This window comes from Gossypium arboreum, chromosome 12 (assembly GCF_025698485.1).
Source record: "Gossypium arboreum isolate Shixiya-1 chromosome 12, ASM2569848v2, whole genome shotgun sequence".
Taxonomy (NCBI): Eukaryota; Viridiplantae; Streptophyta; class Magnoliopsida; order Malvales; family Malvaceae; genus Gossypium; species Gossypium arboreum.
This window is the reverse complement of record NC_069081.1, coordinates 118,964,265-118,987,912: the sequence shown is the minus strand read 5'-3', so window position 1 is coordinate 118,987,912 and position 23,648 is coordinate 118,964,265. Positions and strand designations below refer to the sequence as shown.

The following is a 23,648-nucleotide window of genomic DNA, read 5'->3' as shown; positions in this document are numbered from 1 at the left end:
TTAATTTGAAAAAAAATTGAAAAACCAGTACTGAGAGGACAGATGAATAAAAAGAAAGACAGCGAATCCCGTGAATGACTCGTCAAAGGTAAAAACCTTACCTTTTTCGGCTGCGCACTACACGCGCCTCTATTTTATCCTCAATTTTTAAATTAAAATATCTGTTTTTTTATGTTTAATTATTTTTTTCTATTTTCTTTTTTTGAAAAAAATTGTTAAAAAAAAGGTAAATTCAAAATCCGCCTCATGTTTGCAACTACTATATAAACCCGTTCCCAGTTCTCCCCTTTTTGCCACTCAAATAATTTTCCCGCATTTTCTTTATTGTTTCTCACACTATCCAATCAGTATCTTAACATAGTAGATTAAAGTGTAAAAGTTCTTCAATGGCGATGGAGGATAATAAAGGAAACAAGAGAGCTCGAGTAGAGTTTGAGGAGTTTGAATCGGGGGGTAATTTGGAGTCGGTCCGTAATTCAAAGCTCGCTCGAGTTGACTCGGAGAATACGGGCTCGAACTCTCCTGAGGTTACTTATGCGGAACCTGATCCTGACGACGAGGGAATTCAGTCGCCGGATGTGAAGCGTATCCAGGAGGATTTGCTTGATATCTTGGACGATTCGGATCCGGTTATTGGACTTGATCCGGAGATTCAGGGTCTCGACTTGGTTATCAAAAGCTTCGAAGAAGAGATCTCGGTCCCCGCTCAGGATCCGGTACAGGAATTAGATTCCGGCGAGTCCCGGCGGGAGCTAGGGTTTGGTTTAGAAGCTTCTGGATACCAGTTGGATTTACAGCCGGATTTTGAGGAGAAACTTGCGACCGTTGATGTGGAGGAAGGTGGAGGGACAGGATTAGTTGGATTAGCGGATATGCTGGGGTATGAATTTCCGATTCCGAGTTACGAATCGTTCGAGTTTGGAGTCGGCGGTGACTCGGTTATCAATAGCGATAATAATAATAGCCATAGTAAAAGCGGTGATTTTGTGGCGTTTGGAGGTTTATTTGATACATCGGCGGATATTTCGGAGTTGACGTGGCGGCCTGAATCGCTCTCTGCTTTGTAGATAAAGAAAAAAAAATTCAAGCGATAACGGTGCCGTTTCGTTGTGGTCGAATATCGATATGGACATTTAGGGTCACTTTTTGATGATAGATTAGGTTTTTTTTTTTAGATTTTGGGTAATTATTAAATGAGGAGAAAAAAATAAAATTATGAAATAAAGCTTCGTTCTCGTTAAAAATTTAAACTTTAAAAATAACTACTTAATAAGTTAGGAAAATTTTATAATAAGAATTATTTAGAGTAAAGATTAAAAGTTTCGTCTGAAATTTACATGATAGAAGTTTAAAATTTAAAATTTTATTTCTTTACTTTTAATATATTAAAAAAAACCTCTTCATTGTGAATTGAGTAACTAACTCGTAAATTAATATTTAATTTAAATAAAAGCAATGTGATTATAATTTCTAGCCCCAATTAGACAGTTAAATTTATTTTTATTGCTTTACTTTTTCGTACCAACTTTATAATTAAATTTATTTTTGTTAGGTAAGGATTTAAAATTTTGACATTATGATATAATTTCAGAAAGACACGTCTTCAAACAGTTTACATTTTTAAATTTAAATATTAAAGTGGATAAAAATGCAGGTACTTAGTTGGTAAATTTTAAAATAGATAGACTAGTAGATACAATAAATTTTAAATATATAAATTATACAGGGACTTGAAATATAGTTTATCGTTTTTGTAAAATGGTTTTGATATTAGAGATACACGTCACCTTGCGCTTGCTACCAGCCCATGGATTTCATTAGATTCAGGCAAAAGTATTAATATTGAAAAAAGTATAAATGATTAAGGCATAATGATTTTCTTTTTTGCCTTTAAATTTTAAAAAATTATTTAACCTCCATTTAATTTTTTTACTTTTTTAGTCTTCAAATTTATATTTTTAAACCACTCCAAAATAAATAAAATTTAATGGTTATTAACTTTATTAATGTGACATACATGTAAATTGTTAAGTAATAAATGTTTGAGCGTCATTTACGTGTATACAACATCGAGAAAGTTAAAAACATTAATTTTTCTATTCATTATGGGTAAAACATCAATTTAAAACTAAAAAGATGAAAAATTAAATAAAAAATTAAAATGATTTTTTGTAAAGTTTGAAGAACAAATAAATCATTATGCTAATGATTAAATCCTAAAAATGCCAATTATTAAATCTTAAAAATCGTTCTTTTTCTGTTATTTGTTTTTCTCTTGTAGTTACCCAATTTCTTCATTGAGTTACTCTTTCAACCTTATTGATACACACTAAAAAGAATGTTCCTTGGATCTCAAATCGGCAACATTGTGATTTTAACCATTCAAATCGTCATTATGAAATGAACATTAACGATAAGAATCAATACTCTATGAAAATAAATCAAGCTCTCAAAGTGAAAAGTCAAAGTTATATAGCTAGATCATGGGAGCTCACGACATTAGATCTATCGCCCTTACTTCAGTTTCTCAAATCGTTCACACAGATGAGGTAAAAGAGTTCAGAAAAATAATTATAAATATGATGTTGAACATTAGTTAATCCTTCGTTAAGTGATGATTATTTTAGGTGAATTTAAATTTGGATCAAATAGTATTTATTTATTTATTTTGCTTTCCATATAAATTAGTATGCATTATTATTTTAGGAAAAATATTTTATGATACGCATTGCACGTAAATTTAATGAAATAATTTTTACGAGCTTTCTTCTACCTCAATTAGAAATTCGTTAAAAGGAAATTATGTTTGGAGCATTTGAGTTTTCTGTGCTTTTTCATTTAATAATGAAAACATGCTATTTTTTCTATAACAAAAATGGAATATATATTTTTCATTTATATGCATTCGAATGTGAGGCCAAATTTAATATTAAAAAATATTGAAAAATAATTTTTACAAAGGTAAATTCATTGTTAAAAATAATTATTTTATCATTTTACTTTTAGAAAACAAAGCAATAATTTTTTTATTTTTTTACATATTTTTACTTTTTAAAATTATTTTAAAAATTTAAACAAAACACATTTTGTTCGATGTTTTCTATTATCCAAGAAAATCTGCACAAGACTTTTTTGTACAAATTTGACCTAAAGCTTAGCTTACGTATATAAGGCATTTTCAGTATTTTGCTCAATGGTATACAAATTACAAGGTCTCTAAATTCGGCTCCAACGATGAACGGTTGAAATTAAACTTGAAGGGATACGGTCTGGGCCGCCTGCGCGGGTCCCCAGTGTTTGGTACTTTCATTCGTACGTCACCCACCAACTAAACAAACGCCGTCGTTTCTTCTGCCTCTTCTTCTCGTCCAGTGCAATTGAATTCCTTCAAAGAAAAAAATAGTAATTACTAATTAATACAGATTTTTCAAGGGAATCCCACAGTGATTCATTTCATACCTTCTCTCAACTATCTGTGCAAGAAAAAGAAAGTTTCTGGTTCTCAATGGCTGCCAAATTAGGTTCCTTTAGGCATTCTCTTCTAGAGAGAAGGGAGAAAACAAAGGGGTATTCAGTGTTGGGACTCACCAATGAAGAAGAAGAACTGCAACAACAACGATGCAGGTGGTATTCTTATAGATTCATAAGTGAAAAAGTAACTGGGTTCTTAAAGGAAGTCCAATCTGTTGCAGGCCAGGCATGGCAGATGGGCATATCGGATCCCAGAAAGATTGTTTTCTCTGCCAAGATGGGTCTTGCCTTAGCACTTATTTCTTTACTTATTTTCTTGAAAGAAGAACCCATCAAGGAACTAAGTCAATACTCGGTTTGGGCTATTCTTACTGTTGTCGTAGTCTTTGAATTCAGTATAGGTAATTTTGTTTTGTTTCTTTTTTTAGTAAATTGGGTATTTTGTAATAATTTTCTTCCGTGGGTCATAAATCATAATTATAAATTAATTTCGTACTAGTAATTATTTTTTCAATTGTTCTTCTGCAATCGTATACTCTTGTTTTTGTTGCATAGATTTGCCTGTAGTTTTTAATTCTTCAAAGTTATACTTACTTTTGGCCTTTTGCATGCAAATGTACATTTTTCTTTCGTTTCTAAAAGCAAGAACCAACTAACAGAAAGAGGCTTAATGTTGCCGCCTTGTATTAACGAGGGCAATTTGTTTTTATCCATGGGAGAGGTCATTTTGTTTTGATATTGGTACATGAGAGAGTGTATTTTGTTTTGGTATTGGTTCTGTTTTTGTTTATTCCCCTGGGCTTTGTTCATCATACTCGCTTTTATGCTCACTGTGGGCAATGCATGTGATAATATTTTACTGATTGAAGTACATAAAAAGCCAATTCACCATTTGGTTCTATACTAAATATATGTATGTCAAACCAGTAATCATGAAATACAGTATGAGCAGGCAAGCTTTATTTGATTATATCCATAACTTTTTTAATTCATTATTTCTTTCCTGTTTGCATTTTTTCTAACTAGCATAAAGAACCATATGTTTTGTTTTATTTACAAATTTAATGGTCGCCTTTTTTTTACAGGAGCAACTCTTAGCAAAGGGTTTAACCGTGGGCTGGGGACATTATCGGCTGGAGGGCTTGCTCTTGCTGTGGCAGAATTGTCGGAGTTGGCTGGACAATGGGAAGAAATTGTTGTTGTTATAAGCATCTTTATCACAGGTATGGTTTTGTGGTCTTGTTTTTTCATCTTATGTGTCATATTATTACCTAGTGGTCCCTTTTAAAATTTGCAACTATGTTTTCTCTGATATTATTCCATCTATCGCCAGGATTTCTTTCAACTTATGCAAAACTATACCCAACAATGAAGCCTTATGAGTATGGATTCCGAGTGTTTGTTTTGACGTATTGTTTCGTAATAGTATCTGGGTATAGAACAGGAGATTTCATTCATACAGCTGTGACACGATTTTTTCTGATTGCACTTGGTGCTGGTGTTTCTTTAGCTGTTAATGTATGCATTTATCCAATCTGGGCTGGTGAGGATCTACACAATTTGGTGGCCAAAAATTTTATGAGTGTGGCAAATTCCTTAGAAGGTTATAGCATGCACCTAATGTTTTCTAATTCATATATCTCATCTGAATTTGAAATTAATGGCAACTTCATGCTTGTTTCCTTCCATGTTTGATCAGGATGTGTTAAAGGGTACCTTAATTGTGTTGAATATGAAAGGGTCCCTTCCAGAATCCTAACTTATCAAGCTTCTGATGATCCAGTTTATAATGGCTATAGATCAGCTGTAGAATCTATAAGTCAAGAGGAAGCTCTGGTAAATTTGTTGCATTTATGTATCGTCTTTCACTTTTCTTCCCATTCTCTGATTTTTTTTTTTCCCGTTGTGAAGTTGGGTTTTGCCATATGGGAGCCTCCCCATGGCCCTTACAAGTCACTTGGTTATCCTTGGAAGAATTATGCCAGACTAAGTGGAGCATTGAGGCATTGTGCATTCATGGTCATGGCATTACATGGTTGTATACTTTCAGAAATACAGGTATATATATTCTTTCATGTCTCAAATTTATGCAATTGATTGCCAATATGATTACAAGTACCTTCCTTTCTTCTTGCTTTGTTTGTTCCATAGCTGTATTGACAGTAGGATCCCCAAGTGATCGTTAGTGGAACAACAAACCCATTGGAATATTCGTTCTAATGCTACCCCTCATGATAAAAGTATCATGAAACCCTTTATACTAGGAGTTGGATTGCATTTTGCCCTCTCTACTCAAAAAATTGGCAAATTTAGTCCCTATATGTTAGATCAAAGAGCAAACTGATCCTTCTGTTAAAAATTCTATCCATTTCTACTGTTGAAACTGGTCCATCAGTCACACCAATTTTTAATAGTAGAAATGGATGAAATTTTTAACAAAAAAGACCAATTTGCTCTTTAACCTAACATACAAAGGCTGATTTGCTTATTTTTTGAGTAAAGGGGGAAAAAGACAATCTTGCTTTTTGTACAAGGGCCTCTATAGTACTTTTACTTACCCCTCATTGAAATGTGCTCTAGTGCCACTTTTCTTTTTCCCTCTGAATAGATGTTGTTGCTATTGTCCTCGATTTCATGTATCTCAAATCTTAGTAACTTTTGTATAGGCTCCACCTGAACGGAGACAAGTCTTTTATCATGAACTTCAGAGGGTAGGTGCTACAGGTGCTAGATTATTGCGTGAGCTTGGCAACAAAGTTAAAAAGATGGAGAAATTAGGTTCTCGTGACATGCTATTCGATGTACTTGGAGCTGCTGAGGAGTTGCAAAACAAAGTTGACCGGAAATCCTACCTTCTTGTCAATGCCGAGAGTTGGGAAATCGGAAATAGACCACATAGTCCAGTAGAGCCTCAAGATTCACGAAACTTGGATAACGAAGAACACAAAGTCCTGGCTTATAAGTCCCTCAGTGAAGCAGTACTTGATCTCAAATCGGTTCCTATACCAAATAGTTGGGACGGCCAGCAGACTAATGTAGGTGTCAGCCTTTCAGTCTCTCCCGTTGTTCCCTCTAACGACTTACTGAAGAAGCAGATATCGTGGCCTGCACCCCGTTCTTTTGCTACTGATACATCACCACCCTTGGAAGAGTCTAAAACATACGAGAATGCAAGTGCGTTGTCACTGGCAACATTCACTTCACTTTTGATAGAATTCGTCGCCAGGCTTGAAAATGTTGTTGACTCGTTTGAAGAGTTGAGTGAGAAAGCAAACTTTAAGGAACCCGAAGAGCTACCAGCAGCAGCAAGAGAGCCCATTGGCTTTTGGTCAAGATTGTTTAGATGGAAATGGTATCGGCCTGAAGCCTAAATCAGGTCTTACAGCTTAAGACACGGGCCTCAACAAGTTTAGGATTTTGATTAGTCGGCAAAAACATTCAAACGGAAAGTGAAAAAAAACTTTTGAAGCAGAACTTTTTTACTTAAATGAATCAAACAATGTACAGAGACTATATGCCAGTGTTGTCAAGGGCACAAGCACACCCTAGCCACTAGAACCCTTTGTACTGCCTTGGGACGCAAAAAAGGCGCTAGCATATGTAGTTTACTCGTAAAGAATGCAATTTTTTTCGTTGGTCATTATGTGGTTTTATTGTGATTCATTTATGTATATTGAGAAGTTTCCTTATTGTATGCCCTATTGAACTTTTAATCAGGCTGGCTTTTGTTGTTTGGTGCTAAGATGCACCAAGCGTAGTAATGAAAAGGATGAATACAAAAAAACATGCCTAAGGAGATTGAGCAAAGAAAAATCGGTTTGAACAGTTTGTGGAACGGAAACTTTAACAACTGTGAACTCAAACCGAATCTATTTTTTATTTAATTTATAATTAATTTTAATTTTTATAATATAAGAAAAAGATTTTCTATTTGAAACAGCATGTATAATTATTTTTGTCAAAATAAGTCTTCAAATAAAAAAAAAAAATTTAATATAAAACAATCGAAAATTGAACTGAATCGAATCGAAATATTATGAATGGTTCAGAAAATCTGATCAAACTGAGCTAATATCACCTGAAGGTAAGCTTGCTTAATTCATATCCATTGGAGTCTCTATTGATTGCGCCCAAGCCCGCCAATACTGAGTTTCCGAAGTCGATCAACCGAGTTTCGCTCAACCATCTCTCGGTGCTTGCCATCTCACTCCAACTGTATGTGCCCTTCGGATGATATGGTCAGTGTGCGCAAGTGAATAAAACCCGCTGTCTTTCCCAACCACCCCTTTTAGAATGTTGGAATTATTCTAAGGCATATGAAAAGCAACACTGTTTCTCACTAACCATAGTGTTACAGTAAAAAAAAAGCTATCTTATGCATAGATAATTACATAAGTAGAAATTACATTTTTTTCAAGAAATTAACCTTTCAAATTAAAAATTGCAAGTTCATTTGTCCATACATTAAAATTTTTCTATCAAATTTAAGTTTATTATAACAATTTTTATTACATAACTAATAAATGAGTATTTTTAAATTTTAAAATGTCATATCAGTAAAATTGAAAAAAATTAAGGTAACATTGACAATTGAAGTTAAATTTTAAAATATAAAAAGTGTAGATTAAATTCTAAATTTACAAAAAGTTATAGGTACTTAGACCATATTTTGACCTTTCACAAATCTCTAAATCTTTTACGGATCGATCCCTCTCTTTCTTTCTATGTGTCCGCTTATATATAAAATCTAGCTTTAGATTAAACCGGCAATTGACTCGAACCCTCAAGAGGTACTCCATTTTTCTTTTCCTCTGTTTCACCGTTTAAGAACATTTGTTTTCTCTGAATTTATAGATCTCCTCTTTGGTTCTCTGCAGCTTTAGTCGATATAAGTTACAGAGATTCTTTTTTTTTTCCATTTATTTTTCGATTTGTTTATAAATTGGATCACTTTTTGTCTCAGCATTTATTAGGATCTCTGTAACTAGTTGTTTGGATTTAACTCTAATTTCTATATTTTTTTTCAAAATTTTGATGTGTAAAATTAAATGATTATTTTGAGTTTATTGGTGTGTATTTACAGGTGTTAGATCTCGCGAGTTAACATGGCAATGATCGACGAGCCTTTGTATCCCATTGCGGTGTTGATCGATGAGCTAAAGAACGAAGATATACAGCTTCGTTTGAACTCGATCCGTAAGCTTTCTACGATTGCACGTGCCCTTGGTGAAGAAAGGACTCGAAAAGAATTGATTCCTTTTCTTAGTGAGAACAATGATGACGATGATGAAGTTCTCCTTGCCATGGCTGAAGAATTGGGAGTTTTTATTCCTTATGTTGGAGGTGTGGAACATGCTAATGTTTTGTTGCCTCCGTTGGAGACTCTTTGCATTGTTGAGGAAACTTGTGTGAGGGATAAGGCTGTTGAGTCGTTGTGTAGAATTGGTGCTCAAATGAGAGAGCAGGACTTGGTTGAGTTCTTTATTCCACTGTTGAAGGTTATTATTATTATTATTTTTTTTGTGTTTATATAATTTATATGGTTTTGCATGTTTGTTGAGATAGAAATTAGAAAGTTGAGTGCCTTAATAAGGATGCATGGTATGGTGTTTCTATCTTGTAATGCTTGAAAACTGTGTATAAACCAGAATGGATGAAAGTATAATTGCATCTTGTGTTTTAAAATTAGTAATATTTCTGTCATTAACTGCTGATTTGCATGTTCTACTGCTCTGCCTTGTTTTCATTTGGATGATTTTACCATATATAATGTAAGTTGAATGCCTTAATATGGATGCATGATATAGTGTTTCCATCTTGTAATGCTTGAAAACTGTATAAACCAGAGTGGATTGAAGTATTATTGCATCTTGTGTTTTGTGTATCAAAATTAGCAATATTTCTGTCATTAACTGCTAATTTTCATGTTCTGCTGCTCTCCCTTGTTTTCATTTAGATAATTGTACCATATAAGATGTAAGTTGAATGCCTTAGTATGGATGCATGATATAGCGTTTCCATCTTGTAATGCTTGAAAACTGTATATAAACCAGAGTGGATGAAAGTATAATTGCATTTGTGTTTTGTGTTTCAAAAATTAGTAATATTTCTGTCATTGAACTGCTGATTTTATTGTTTCACTGCTCTGCCTTGATTTCTTTTGAATAATTGTACCATATAAAATGCAAGTTGAATGCCTTAAGATGGATGCATGATATAGTGTTTCCATCTTGTAATGCTCGAAAACTGTATGTTAACTGCTGATTTTATTGTTCTGCTGCCCTGCCTTGTTTTCATTTGGATAATTGTACCATATATAATGTGATAATTTCTGAGCCTAGTCACCAGTTAATGGTGTTATCCTTGATATTTACTCAAATTTGTTATTGACTGTAATCTCCTTAATAATACTTGATATGGTCTTACCTCACTAAAAATGAAATGAATGTGTTGAATGTGGTTGTCTTCAACATGCAGAGATTGGCTGCTGGTGAGTGGTTTACAGCTCGAGTTTCCTCTTGTGGATTGTTTCATATTGCATACCCAAGTGCCCCAGAGGCACTGAAAACTGAATTAAGAACATTATACGGTCAACTTTGCCAAGATGACATGCCCATGGTTAGGAGATCTGCTGCGACAAATCTTGGAAAATTTGCTGCTACTGTAGAAGCACCTCATTTGAAGGTGGACATTATGTCTATGTTTGATGATTTGACGCAGGATGGTATGTAGATTACCTAATTTATCTTTTTTGCTTCATTATGATTGCTTGTTTTGCTGATAATTCATTGTTGAATATATGCTTTGAAATATTTTAAACAGATAGAAGTGCAGGATAAGTGATTTGAGCTAAACAATCCTGGTAAAAAATCATGAGGGGAGTGTTTAGTAGCCTTATGGTGCTTTTCTTTCTTTTACGGAGGACGGATTTAGGTTCAAACTTGAAGGAAGGTGAATTGGGAAAGGGGTAGCAAGCTGCTCCTTTCTACTTCTAGCCTTTCATTTTCATATTGAAAAATTTGAAGACTGCATTTCGGAAATTTTCAACTTCTTCCCTTATTATTTTTTTCCCCTAACAAATTCGAGAATTATTGTTTATGAGCAAGAGTAATTGATGGTCACCCATAAAACTAAATCAAAGGATATTTGAGCTGTTCTACCAGCAAGCTACCTACAATCTTTTTCCTTTCAATCTTTTCAAACAATTATATCAAAGAATTAGTGAAATTTATCTAGTGTTTCATGTGTGAACCATAACTAAGGATGATAATGTACTTTATGGGATTCTAACCTTATTTTATAAACAAAAGAATAATGATTCCTTTATCTATGAGCATTTTTTCATACTCGTGCCTTTTATTCTGCGTATTTAGTTTTCTATTATTGTTTTCAACTTCGTAATTTGTAGCAGAGTTTGAACAGCTTGTTTTTTGTCTCTGCAGATCAAGATTCTGTCCGATTGTTAGCTGTTGAGGGCTGTGCAGCTCTTGGAAAGTTGTTGGAACCCCAAGATTGTGTCGCTCACATTCTCCCTGTCATAGTTAATTTCTCACAGGTGGACCATGTGTTATGAATATTATGTTACAAACATGTTTGATTCACTTCACTAGAAATTCATTAACCTCTAAGCTTAAGATTTGTTCTTCATTCAGAGAATATAAATTGTATTTCTATTTGATGCAATATTTTGTATGGTTTCTAGTTAATTTATAAGGCTTTTTTTTCTTGCTTCTTGATGTAAAATGTGATGGACATTATTGTTCTTTTAATTATTTTTATTTTTTCCCTTTCTGCTTCTCGCTTTTCCCATTCTTAAATATTGTAATATATAGTTTTGAGTTATATTTTATTGGTATTACTATTGCTTCTAGGACAAGTCTTGGCGTGTCCGTTACATGGTCGCAAATCAGTTGTATGAGCTGTGTGAAGCTGTTGGTCCTGAGCCTACTAGGTAACTTCTATAATTAATGAGGCATAAACCGTATTATTTTCTGCTGTCCTGGCATCTTTTGTTCTACCTATTTTCTGTTGTTTTACCTTCTTCCTATTCCCTTGGTCAATATTGATGAACTTCCTTGTTTCCTCTCTACAATTGGCTTCAGCCATTCAAAAATTATTTAAATTACTTTTAATGAACTTTTATTTTTGGACATGCTTATCAACTATCATTGAATGATAAAGTTTACTTGTTTAGGTCGGACCTAGTACCTGCATATGTTCGCCTACTTCGTGATAATGAAGCTGAAGTCCGGATAGCTGCTGCTGGGAAAGTAACTAAATTTTGCCGAATTCTGAATTCAGAATTAGCAATTCAGAACATTCTTCCTTGTGTCAAGGTAAAAATGCTTATGGAATACTTTTGACTACTCCATCCAATTTTTCACTTCATTTCTTGTGGTAATCTAGTCTTTCCACCCTTGCTATGTCCTTCTAAATTAGTTCTTGTTGCCTGCTTTAGGAATTATCAACAGATTCGTCCCAACATGTCCGTTCTGCTTTGGCTTCAGTTATAATGGGAATGGCACCCATTTTGGGGAAGGTAAAGACACTGTCTCTTTTTGTTCTCATACGGTCCACCTCTATGAAATTCATTCTTTTTGTGTAGTATTGGTTGTTGAATAGATGCTCATCCTCCTTTTATGACATTTTCTGGTCGCCTATCCTCATGTTAACCGCAAGTATGTAGGTGTATTTTGTGATGAGTGGACAAATTAGATGTCTCACTGATTTATTATTGTTGCATCTCATATTTGTTCTAGATTGCATTGTTCTGTTGCATTATAATTGAAATAGCATTCTTTCTTCACACACGATAATGTTATCTTGTTTGATGGTTGTAGGATGCGACCATAGAACAATTGCTTCCTATATTTCTTTCTCTTCTAAAAGATGAATTTCCAGATGTCCGACTGAATATCATTAGCAAGCTTGATCAAGTCAACCAGGTAGGACGTAATTTAAGATTTATTAAGAAGCCGTTTTGTTTTCTAATTCTAATATGCCTCAATTTCTGAACACCACAGCGTTTTACATGCCCTATCATTTCAGGTAATTGGAATTGATTTGCTGTCCCAGTCCCTATTGCCTGCAATTGTGGAGCTCGCAGAGGATAGACACTGGAGGGTTCGGCTTGCAATAATAGAATACATACCTTTATTGGCAAGCCAATTGGGTGTTGGCTTCTTCGATGACAAACTTGGTGCACTCTGCATGCAATGGTTAAAAGATAAGGTGCACAGAACTTTGATATGGAGCAAAAGAAAAAATAGAGTTCATGTGCTCGGTTCTTTATGATTCTATTCCTGTTGAAGTGTCTCATTATGAAATATTTACGTCGATGTCAATCTGGAACTTCTCCCTGCCTATTCGAGAATCCTCAATTGTCTAACTTCATCGTTGCAATTTTAGGTTTATTCTATACGTGATGCTGCTGCTAATAACGTGAAGCGCCTCACGGAAGAATTTGGACCTGATTGGGCAATGCAGCACATAGTTCCACAGGTTAGTCTCGTTCTCCTATAAATCTATAAGAAGATACCCGAAGATGATGCCTGGTCTGAATAAGATTTCTTTTCCGGAAAATCTATTGAACAGGTTTTGGACATGATAAACAACCCGCATTATCTATATCGGATGACCATTCTACATGCGGTTTCTCTACTTGCCCCTGTTATGGGAAAGGATATTACTTGTTCAAAACTTCTGCCCGTGGTTATTAATGCTTCTAAAGATAGGTAATGCTGACACCAGTTTTCGATGTGAAACTATTTGTTTGAATTCTTTGACTTCAATTATGTGACCAAAAATTGCATGATCACAGGGTTCCGAACATCAAATTTAATGTCGCCAAGGTGTTGCAGTCACTTATCCCTATTGTTGATCAATCTGTAAGTAAATTTATTTTCGTTTTAAAGGGAAAATCATATATTCGGAGTATATTCTACCCTCTTGTTCGAAAATGCGTCGGATATTGATATAGAAAAAAGGGGTTGAGTTTGCTACTAGCATGCAAAATTTTCATATGCAATGCCTATTTTGTTTCATTAGGTGTCTTTTTGGCTTTTGCTTAGACTCTAGGCTAAAGTATGTTTCAAGTTCTTGTATCTTTTTATTTATCGCTTTTTTACTTTTATTTCGAGGGATCTAGTCATTTTATTTTTTTGTATTTAGAAATGCAAGTTTAATTATTTAAACTGTTAAATTTTTTGATAAAAGTACTATGGAGGCTCTTATATTAAAATTTAGATTACATTTTGTTCTTTAATAAAAAATGAGTAAAATAGTCACTATATCTTAGATTAAAGAGCAAATTAGTTCTGTTAAAATTGTCATCCATTTCTATAGTTGGAAATTGTTCATGTATATTAGCATGAGGTACATGTGGCATGCAACATGTCACTTTTTGATTATTTTGTTAATTATGTCAATTTTAACCACATAAATGGATAAATTTTTAACAAAAAAATTAATTTGCTCTTTAATAGAAAGTATAGTGATTAATTTGTTATTTTTGAGTAGGGACAACACAATTTGATTTTAGTACAATAACTTACGTGGTACTTTTATTTTTTATTTTTTATTTTGAAAATTTTAGTTTTTTTTTAAATTAAAAATGTATGTTGGATAGTTAACACGGTTAAAATTTTTCTTTATGATTTTTTATTTGAAAATATTACACTAATAAATTTAATAAAAGCATTTTAAGAGTGATAATATTTGGTTTAGTTATATATATATTTGGTGGTATTGTTTGAATTATGGATGAGTAATAAATACGAACAGGTGGTGGAGAAGACAATTCGGCCATGCCTAGTTGAATTAAGTGAGGATCCAGATGTTGATGTCAGGTATTTCGCCACCCAAGCTCTACAATCAAGTGATCAACAAATGATGATGTCTAGCTAGAACCGTACATTACTTCTATCACACTTCTACATCCTTTCCTTTTTCCTTTTTGAATTTATTTTACCTTAAAGCTTTTGTTTTTTTTTTTCCTTATTTTAATTGTATATCTTTTTTCCAGATTGAAACACTCCTTTGCTATATAAATATGTAATTTGTCTAAAATTGAGTTGTTGAGTTTCTTTTTGTCTAACAATTTTAGGTCTAATTTATGGTTCTAGTCTCTTATTATTCTTATAATGTTAGTTAATTCAAATTGTTAACCTTAGTTATTTTTTGGAACATCTGATATCTAATTTTAAGTTATTTTGACTGAATTTTTTTATTTAGAAAAACTTTGAAGCGTTCTGTTCAATATTTTAGTGCAAATAATTAACAATAATAATTTAGATTAATTAATAATATTTTAGATGAGAGCATGCTTGGAAATATTTGCATGGTTTCAATTGTAGATGAATAAATTTTTTGCTTAAAAGTAAGAAAAAATAGGAAGATCAAAATGTCATTATTTTTGAAATTTTTAATTAAAATGCAAGGACGATATTTGTAATTAGGAAATTACGGAAACATTTTTGTAATTAAAATAAATTATATTTTTGTAAACTATTTTAGTTTTTTTATTTTAATAAAATTCAAGAAAAATATGTATATGATTGTTATTTGAATTCGTGCTAATCGAAATAGTAAAATTTTAAATTTATAACTAATTTTTTGTTTATTAAATATTATTTTAAACACATTTACATTTTAAATTTATAATTTTATACGCATACATATATTGTACATATATTGTAGAGAAAATAAGTAAAATTAAAATCTTAGTAAAACTTGATATGATAAATAAATAAAATTAAAAATTCCTATTGTAATAAAAGTGTTTATATCATTACTCCCTTCTTAGAGTTGAGCTTGTCCTCAAGTTTAAATTCAGAATAAACTTCAAAACTTATCCAAAATCATCTATCTCATCATTATCTTGCTTGCTTTCAACATTTGGTACTTCTATTCAAAATAACTTTTTACATTTGTGTCTCATGTAATAAGACACGTCACAATTATAACATAGCCCTTTAGCCCTTCTTTCTACCATTTCTGTTTGTGTCAATCTCTTAATTACATGTAAAGAACCAGCATCAGCAACACTTGCCAACCTGATTTTAATCAGATAATGTTAGGTTAGGAAATAATCTATATCATTGTTCTAAGCACTCATTGAGGGTGGCATGGTTTAACATGTTAGGAAGTGCAGTGGTACATATTTACGGTATATTGTTGCAAGAAATATTTTTCTGACTGATAATGTTAAACTTGCATTTAAATCCTTCATATCATGGACCGTAATGAATATTTATAGACAGGAAAAAATTGACATCAAATTGAAGTATGTTTTGCAAGAGAAATAGTTCAGTTCTCAGAATGAGTTTGTTCTGATTTGTTAGTCCATTACCTACTCTGGAGCATAACATAGATCAGAAGCAAGTTTCCTCAGATAAAGACCAGACCTTAATGCTGAAAGTGATATGCAACCAGCGTAATCGACTTAGGGCGCGTTTGCAAGGAACTGAAGAAGTATGCTGTTGACATGTCTACTCATACTTGCATTTGATGGAATTTTTATTTTACGCATTAAGATTATGGTTTCTGCAATGTTCCGCATTTCACAGGAAATAAGGCAATTAAAGGAGAAGATAAGGGCACAAACTGCAGACCTAGAGAAAACAAAAACTGACAACGTCAAACTTTATGGAAAGATTCGCTATGTCCCGGACTATAACCAGGAGAAAGTAATTTCTAGAGGATTGAAAAAGGTAACCTCTTTTTGGAACCTCATGATCTTTATCTAGTGTCTTTAGCTTCTTGAAGTTGAAATTCTTTCATTCGATCACTTCTCAGTACGCAGAAGATCTTGAAAGTGGTTTTACCTCAGATGTTGATTCCAAGTACAAGATGTATGAGGATGATATTAATCCTTTTGCAGCTTTCTCTAGAAAGGTTGGTAAGCTTGAGCTCCTTTCACTAATATAAAGTTCTGTCAGATTCACATACTCGAGTCATCTAGTTTAAATCTGAACTTAGGCCTGGAGAGAGCCTTTTGCTTCTTCCATTACATTATTTTAGAAGACAAGAGCCAATGTCCGTTCACGGATTTTTGGTTTTGTTCGAGTTTACATGAGCCCCACGAGATTAAATTTCATACTCGCGTTTCTTCTTTAAAGCATAACTCATGTATCCGTGCCAGTGTGCTTCATTATATGTGGAACAAATGTTATCGAACCGAAGACACTGATGAAACAAAGCTCAAGTATTATTTCCATCTGTAAATATTAAGATAGATTCAAGTTCCTAATTCTTTTATAGAGATTGAATTAAATTAGTCCTCTATTATAAAATGGATCAATTTAGATCCGATATTATTAAAAAGAATCAAATAACTTCAAATTATAAATAATTAACATTTACTATATAAAACGTCTTGAAAATTATTTTTTTCAATGACAGTTCAATTTTAAACAAAAGATTTTATTTACGAATCATAAAAATTTTAAAAATATTAACTTTGTAAACAGTAAATGATATTTTTTTAAACAGTAAATGTTAACTGTATTCTAATTTCACTTTATTTGATTCTTTTAAACCGTATAGAAATTAAATTAATTTATTTAATAATAAAGGGATTAATTTAAGTAGGGTCTATAGACCGAATCACACTCAGCAGTGGACGTTTTCTCATGGGAAACAAGTACGGTTTTATTTCATTGTCGAATTGCATTCTTAAATTGGTGGGATCTTCCATTCCCTTCTTTGCATTTTTCTTTGAGTGGAAGGACGTATATAAAGATGGCTGTTAGTCTGGTAGATTGGAGGCATCTAGCATTATCATCAAGGGTGGTCTAGGTCCCTGTCTTATTTCATATTTATCATTTTTAGTTTATTATAAGGATAGACCACTCTATGTGGCTCGAACTTATGTTTCAAGTAATCGGTTTGGGACCGAATGTAAGGTCTACATTTTTCATGTATTACCATGCATGTCTACAAATATGCATGTATTTCTCAAGTGATCTCACCATATTGTCTAATAGCACGTGGCGAAAACAATTTTCATTTTGCAATGTTTATGTTATTCATTGGTATTAGGTTTAATGCACTATTTGGGTTTAAATTGGATAACTATTTTGGGTTAGAATTTCTTTTTTCAAATTAAATTTTGAATTTTAATGATTATTTTTATATTAAGATTTGAATCAAACAATTGTTTACATATTGGGATCTAAATTTTTTTTCAACTGCTCTAATATTGGAGTTTGAATTTTTTTTGTTCAAATTAGTTCTTGAACTTAACAATTTTTCATACATTAGGGTTTAAACTTTTTGTGTAATTTTTTAATGAAATATTTGATATTAACTTGGATAAAAAAATTCAAATTCTAATATTGAAATAATTGTCGAGTTCCGATGTAGTGATTAATTTGGATAAAAGAAAATTTAAGTCAAATTGGAAAGTTAAATTTCATATGGTGCATTAATCCTTGGTATTAATAGAGAGTTCATTGATTCAGTAATGAATTGTCTCTGCTCGAAAATTTGCATTTTTCTACACAATTGGTTTGCATATCCTAGTCTTCACTTGTCAATATCGAACGTCAGCTCTAAGCTATTTCAGGTTATCGTTTGCCTTTTTTTTTTTCCCGAACTCTTCCCATTTCCCTTCCGAATTATCCGATTTAAAAAATTGTATTTTGCCAAATGCAACAATGGCTCCGACAAGGCCCCATCGGAGATAAAAATCTGAACCTCCCCCACGGAATTAAGTTTCATCTACTCATAACGCCTTCATTCATGATGGCAAGAGGAATATATGTATAGCGTTGAAAATATGCATAGAAATTTCATAATCTGTAAATATGTATGTATGTGTAGTCTGCTTTATCGTAAATTTACATTACATCGATTCATCTAAAACATTACTGTCCCTTATGAGTTAAAATAGGTTGACTCAGTATCTAACGTCTTTAATTAGTTCGATAATAGATGTCGTTCAAACATAATTTGATTAGATGAAGTGGAGGCAGAAAATTTTTAGAGCTAAAATTTAAATTGTATATTTTTACGATAGTAAAATATAATTTTATTATTTTAATAATTTGTATCTTTATAAATTTTAAATAGTTAAATCAAAATTTTATCATTTTAGAGAGTTAAAATATAATTTTATCATTACTAATTTAAAATTTTATAAATTATTAAACTTCTAAATTGAAAATTTACCATTTTAATCGCATGACAAGATAGTTTAATTAATGTGTACGTGAAAACACTTATTCTGTTTTAATTAGGAGTTAAAACCAATTAAAACTCATTTAATTGTGAATGCTGCTATTAGTTTCATAATATAAAATCTATTTTGAATTTTTTGAAAGTCTGAATTAAATACTCTTAATTTTTTTAAAAATTAATTAAATGTTTTAAAACTTAATCCCAAAATTTGCTGTTGCTTCCCAAAGCAACAGATGTTATTACAATAGTATTTATATTTTTAATATTATTATAATTTTAACAAAATACATACACATCATATGAATATTAAATTTGAACCATCACAACCTTTTAATTTTAATAAAAAATCACATTTTATTTTTATTAAAAAATTATTCTATTTAAAAAGTAAAATATTATTATGGAGTGCTTTTATTTTTAAAATTTTAATTTTTTTTAGGCACGTACATGTGTCATAATCTATAGTATATGTGCTCCTATAGATGAATATTTATTTCGGACATCAATTATGATTGAGGAATCATACAACATTGCGTCAAACTTAAGTTGATTTCCATTCACTTCTTTAAAATCACTTTATCCTTTATTTAATAAACTGAAACTAAAGTCGATTAGAAATATATTCTAACTTGTCATATATTGAAGTCTTTTATATATATATATATATATATATATATATATATATATATACCAAAAAAAAAAAAGGTAATTAAACAAAATTTGAAATTTAAAGAGAATAAAAAAAGGCACTCATATCTTTTCTAAATAATTGGAATGAGATCATTTTTTTAACTTAGATAAAAATGTCATCATCGTTAATCCAAAACTTTCACATAATGTTTTTATCACGGGTTGGATTGGATTGAAATGGAGATTAATTTTAGGGTTAATTTCATCAAGTATTCAAATTATTCCTCTGATTTTAAATTCATCTCAAAATTTTAAAATGTTTTTATTGAATTTTTAAAATATTAATGTTTTATTATTTAGGTTTTTCAATTTTTTAATTGTCAATTTAAGTGCTAAATAACAACTTTGATACGACATAAATATATTTAAATTACATGAATCAAATTTTAGAAAATTATTTTTGTTTTTAACATGTCAAATCTAAGTTGTACAATGTCTATGTAATATGTACTCACAATTTATAATTTAATTCAGGAGTTTTAATATTTTTAAGTTAAAATTGAGCTAGTTTTAATGGTGAAACTAATGGCTAAATTTACCTAGGAATTGAAATTTGAATTATAAATTTTGGGAGTTTAATATCAATTTTATTATTATATTAAATTGTAATTTTATAACTTTTAAGAGATATAGAAAGCCATTTTACCACTTGAGGGAGGCAAGATTTGCCTATTGCGAATATCTGATTAATATGATATTGATATTTAAAATTAATTAAAATATAAACCATAATAAGAGGACTATGGTGCAATTAATCCTTCATATTATTATCATTATTGTTATGGACAAATAAAGAAAAGAAGATAAGAAAAGACTGACAACCATAGATAGTATATTTCAAAGCTCTGCCACTCCCCGTCTCTCATCTGCTTCTAGCTGAAGCCTTTAATGTCTGCCAACAAAGCCTGACGGTGACGTTCTTCTCCTTCTCCCCTTTTTCTAAACCAAAATAAAACCCCCACTAAACTCTTTCAAATTCAGCACCCAAATAAACAACAATGGCTACTTCAGTATCTTCTTCAAAGCTTTCCCTTTTCTTCTTGTTTTCCTTCTTGTTTACTTCCACTTTAGCTCGTAATTCCCCTTCACCAACAACAAAAATCCTCGATGTCTTAGCTTCTTTGAAACAAACTCAACATATTCTTTCCTTTGATCCTCAAATTTCTAATGGCTTTTCCAAAAGCCAACCCCTTTTCTTCAACTCTTCTTCTTCATCGGGTTCTGCTTTTTCGATTCCACTTCATTCACGGGGCTCATTGCGCAAAACCCATCATGTTGATTATAAAAACCTGGTCCGAACCCGACTCGACCGTGACTCAGCCCGAGTTAACTTGCTCACCACCGAGGTACTACTCGCTGTCAATGGGATTCGCAAAACTGAGCTGAAGCCTGTTGTTACCGAGTTAGAACCAGAGGCGCTTTCCACCCCTGTTATTTCCGGTATGAGCCAAGGGAGTGGGGAGTATTTTACCCGGGTCGGAGTCGGCAACCCAGCTAAACAATTCTACATGGTTCTTGATACCGGGAGTGATGTTAATTGGATCCAATGTGAACCATGTACGGATTGTTACCAACAATCCGACCCGATTTTTAACCCGTCGGCGTCGTCGACTTACAGTCCGGTTACTTGCGAGTCAAGGCAATGTTCTTATCTACGACAATCGGCTTGTCGTAGCGGGAAATGTCTTTACCAGGTGTCTTACGGTGATGGATCTTACACAGTAGGTGATTTTGTGACTGAAACGGTGTCATTTGGGAACTCCGGTGATATCAAAGGCGTTGCTTTGGGTTGTGGCCATACCAACGAAGGCTTATTTGTTGCAGCTGCCGGTTTGGTTGGACTCGGTGGTGGTCCCTTGTCTTTAACATCTCAGATTAAAGCGACGTCGTTTTCTTATTGTTTAGTGGATCGTGACTCAGCGGGTTCATCGACGTTGGATTTCAACTCCGGGTTACCGGCTGACTCAGTGGTTGCTCCGTTAATAAGGAGCCGAAAGGTGGATACCTTTTATTACGTCGGACTGACCGGGCTTAGCGTAGGCGGCCAACCGGTACAACTCCCGCCGGGCTTTTTCGAGTTGGAACAATCGGGAAACGGAGGAGTGATCGTCGACTGCGGGACGGCCATAACACGGTTGCAAGCGGAGGCTTACAACGCACTCCGTGACGCGTTCGTGAAATTAACGCCGGACTTGCCGACGACCGGTGGGTTTGCGTTGTTCGACACGTGCTACGACTTGTCTTCAAGAACCAGTGTTAGGGTCCCGACGGTGGCGTTTCATTTCAGCGGCGGAATGTCACTGGAATTGCCGGCGAAAAATTATTTGATACCGGTGGACTCATCGGGAACGTTTTGCTTGGCGTTTGCCCCCACGACGTCGTCTTTGTCTATAATTGGGAACGTACAACAGCAAGGGACACGTGTGAGCTTCGACTTGGCTAATAATAAGATCGGGTTCTCTCCTCACAAATGTTAAGACAGTAAATAAATAGCTTATTGGTGGTAATTTACTAATTTACCTATCCGTTTCTTCTCTGGTAAAAGAAGGTGTAGAATTTACCGAAGTTTGTTTGTTTGTAATATGTATAGGTTGAATTTTTACTATGTAGTCGTACTTTTTTACATTGGGGAAATAAATTCCAAAGAATGGAGAAGCAGTGTGGAAGAAGCAGTGTGGACGTGGGCGGTTAATGAATATAACCCGCCTTTGGATTGATTTACTTTCACTGTGCGGTAAGTTCAGTGTCATTATGTAGTAAAGTTGTTGAAATTTGAAGGGGCAATGAAAAGAATCAAGTTGGATGCTGTAATTATTACAAACGCGTGCATGCATGACACGTGGACGTATTAGATTTCAGCATTGTGGTTTTTGATTTTACGTGAAGGGATTCGACAGCAAATAGCTAAGTTGGAATCTTTTCCCGAATCTGATTGATTGATCAAATTTTAATATTTTTCTATTATTCGAAATATTATTAATAAATATTTAAGATAAGGATTCAAAATGGTAGTGGTTATATGCTGTAGATGGTGGGACAAAAATATTAACTTATAACGTCGGTAATAAAAATTTAAATTGTTAATTAATTAAACATATTTTTAACAAATTAAAATACAAAATTATATCAACAAGTCATGTATATATGATGAACGTGTTAACATCTATATAAAACAAAATTATAGCATAAAATTTATGTATAAATTTTATACATTAATCAGTGAAAAATAATACGAATATGGACATATTGCAAAAAACATTATTTTATTTTTGAAAATAATCATAAAACGTGTAATTAAAAGAAAACTCCTTTATTAATTATATATATATAAAAATTTCTACGTAAATTTGCATGCTCTAAACAGCGAAAAATAGCATGAATACCAACGTATTACAGAAATGTTTTATGATTTTTGAGAAGCTCAATACAATTACCAAAACAAACCTCTTTTATATTTAATATTTTAATTAAATTATTTTAGCAAATAAATATAAACATCGACATGACGTGAATAGCATTAGAAATAACAGTTAATGCTAATATTATCAGACAACTTATTCATAGCTCGAGCAGCCCTAGATTGGTATTTGGTTCAGTTGATTCGTCTTATGTAAATTTTAGTACATTTTATATTGTATTATGTTTATGCTATTTTTGGAATATATAATTTTTTATGTTATTAATTTATTTTACATAAAATTTAATACGTATATGCATATATGTTGTGTTTATATATATTTATAATGTATTGTATTTGTTTAGTTTGTTATTATAGTAATTTCGTTCGGCCGAATTAAACACATATGCTAATTTTTTTAAAATTTAAGGATATTTTATATATTTATCGGGTATGCTATTTTGAAGAGAGAAATGGAAACACGTCCTATAGGATACGTTTTCAATTTGTTTAAATTTGGTTTTTTTTTTGTGGTTAGAAATTAGAAGTTTATAGATTTATTTTTGTCTATATTTGAGATAGACATTATTATAGTTTTAATATATGTATAGATTTACGGTGATGTCATGCAGCTTGATGGTTTACAAATTTCACCTGTCATGTGAGGATGGAGCCATCACCTGATAAGTCGGGATCGTATTACAACTCAAGGTCCAAGTTGACGGTGATTATAGGTCACGGGTTAAAATGTAACTAATACTTAAAATTTACAAATGTTATGCTGTCAAATGATGAAGCATAAATGAGGCCTCAGTTGATAGTGATTTTGTGGCCACGACAATGAGTTGATTATAAGGAATAATATTCGATCTTCAGCCATTTGTAATTGAACGCTGGAGATGTACTTGTC

The 23,648-nt window shown here is 32.4% G+C and overlaps 4 protein-coding genes across 6 annotated transcripts; all 4 read left to right on the top strand.

Annotated features, from left to right (window-relative positions):
• The first annotated feature begins 386 nt into the window (after nucleotides 1-386).
• On the top strand, nucleotides 387-1,067 carry LOC108478322 (uncharacterized). Its single transcript, XM_017780771.2, has one exon. It carries the CDS (start codon nucleotides 387-389, stop codon nucleotides 1,065-1,067), a length of 681 nt encoding a protein of 226 aa, XP_017636260.1.
• A 2,110-nt stretch (nucleotides 1,068-3,177) lies between these two features.
• LOC108476778 (aluminum-activated malate transporter 9) lies at nucleotides 3,178-7,165 on the top strand. 3 transcript variants are annotated; one of them, XM_053023608.1, is made up of 6 exons: nucleotides 3,178-3,624; nucleotides 3,693-3,872; nucleotides 4,557-4,694; nucleotides 4,805-5,074; nucleotides 5,171-5,529; nucleotides 6,138-7,165. In XM_053023608.1, exons 1-6 carry the CDS (start codon nucleotides 3,591-3,593, stop codon nucleotides 6,840-6,842), a joined length of 1,686 nt encoding a protein of 561 aa, XP_052879568.1. In that variant the 5' UTR covers nucleotides 3,178-3,590; the 3' UTR covers nucleotides 6,843-7,165. The 3 variants fall into 3 exon arrangements, with proteins under 3 accessions (XP_052879568.1, XP_017634593.1, XP_052879567.1); XM_017779104.2 differs by having other exon boundaries at nucleotides 3,179-3,872; nucleotides 5,171-5,307; nucleotides 5,383-5,529; XM_053023607.1 differs by having other exon boundaries at nucleotides 3,179-3,872.
• A 953-nt stretch (nucleotides 7,166-8,118) lies between these two features.
• On the top strand, nucleotides 8,119-14,538 carry LOC108479639 (serine/threonine-protein phosphatase 2A 65 kDa regulatory subunit A beta isoform-like). Its single transcript, XM_017782356.2, has 13 exons — nucleotides 8,119-8,261; nucleotides 8,555-8,969; nucleotides 9,949-10,195; nucleotides 10,914-11,026; nucleotides 11,343-11,422; nucleotides 11,666-11,807; nucleotides 11,930-12,010; nucleotides 12,312-12,416; nucleotides 12,520-12,702; nucleotides 12,880-12,972; nucleotides 13,066-13,205; nucleotides 13,292-13,358; nucleotides 14,254-14,538. The coding sequence occupies exons 2-13, from the start codon at nucleotides 8,577-8,579 to the stop codon at nucleotides 14,374-14,376; spliced, it is 1,767 nt and encodes a 588-aa protein (XP_017637845.1). The 5' UTR covers nucleotides 8,119-8,261; nucleotides 8,555-8,576; the 3' UTR covers nucleotides 14,377-14,538.
• A 5,603-nt stretch (nucleotides 14,539-20,141) lies between these two features.
• Nucleotides 20,142-22,162, top strand: LOC108479175 (protein ASPARTIC PROTEASE IN GUARD CELL 1). Its single transcript, XM_017781622.2, has one exon. It carries the CDS (start codon nucleotides 20,340-20,342, stop codon nucleotides 21,816-21,818), a length of 1,479 nt encoding a protein of 492 aa, XP_017637111.1. The 5' UTR covers nucleotides 20,142-20,339; the 3' UTR covers nucleotides 21,819-22,162.
• The last annotated feature ends 1,486 nt before the right edge of the window (nucleotides 22,163-23,648 follow it).

Bases quoted from the DNA above. Each gene is read 5' to 3' on its own strand.
- LOC108476778 (XM_053023607.1), top strand. From the start codon at position 3,506: ATGGCTGCCAAATTAGGTTCCTTTAGGCATTCTCTTCTAGAGAGAAGG. The intron at 3,873-4,556 runs GTAATTTTGTTT...TTTTTTTTACAG, and splicing joins AGTCTTTGAATTCAGTATAG to GAGCAACTCTTAGCAAAGGG. The intron at 5,530-6,137 runs GTATATATATTC...ACTTTTGTATAG, and splicing joins GTATACTTTCAGAAATACAG to GCTCCACCTGAACGGAGACA.
- LOC108478322 (XM_017780771.2), top strand. From the start codon at position 387: ATGGCGATGGAGGATAATAAAGGAAACAAGAGAGCTCGAGTAGAGTTT.
- LOC108479639 (XM_017782356.2), top strand. From the start codon at position 8,577: ATGGCAATGATCGACGAGCCTTTGTATCCCATTGCGGTGTTGATCGAT. The intron at 8,970-9,948 runs GTTATTATTATT...TTCAACATGCAG, and splicing joins TCTTTATTCCACTGTTGAAG to AGATTGGCTGCTGGTGAGTG. The intron at 11,027-11,342 runs GTGGACCATGTG...TATTGCTTCTAG, and splicing joins TCATAGTTAATTTCTCACAG to GACAAGTCTTGGCGTGTCCG.
- LOC108479175 (XM_017781622.2), top strand. From the start codon at position 20,340: ATGGCTACTTCAGTATCTTCTTCAAAGCTTTCCCTTTTCTTCTTGTTT.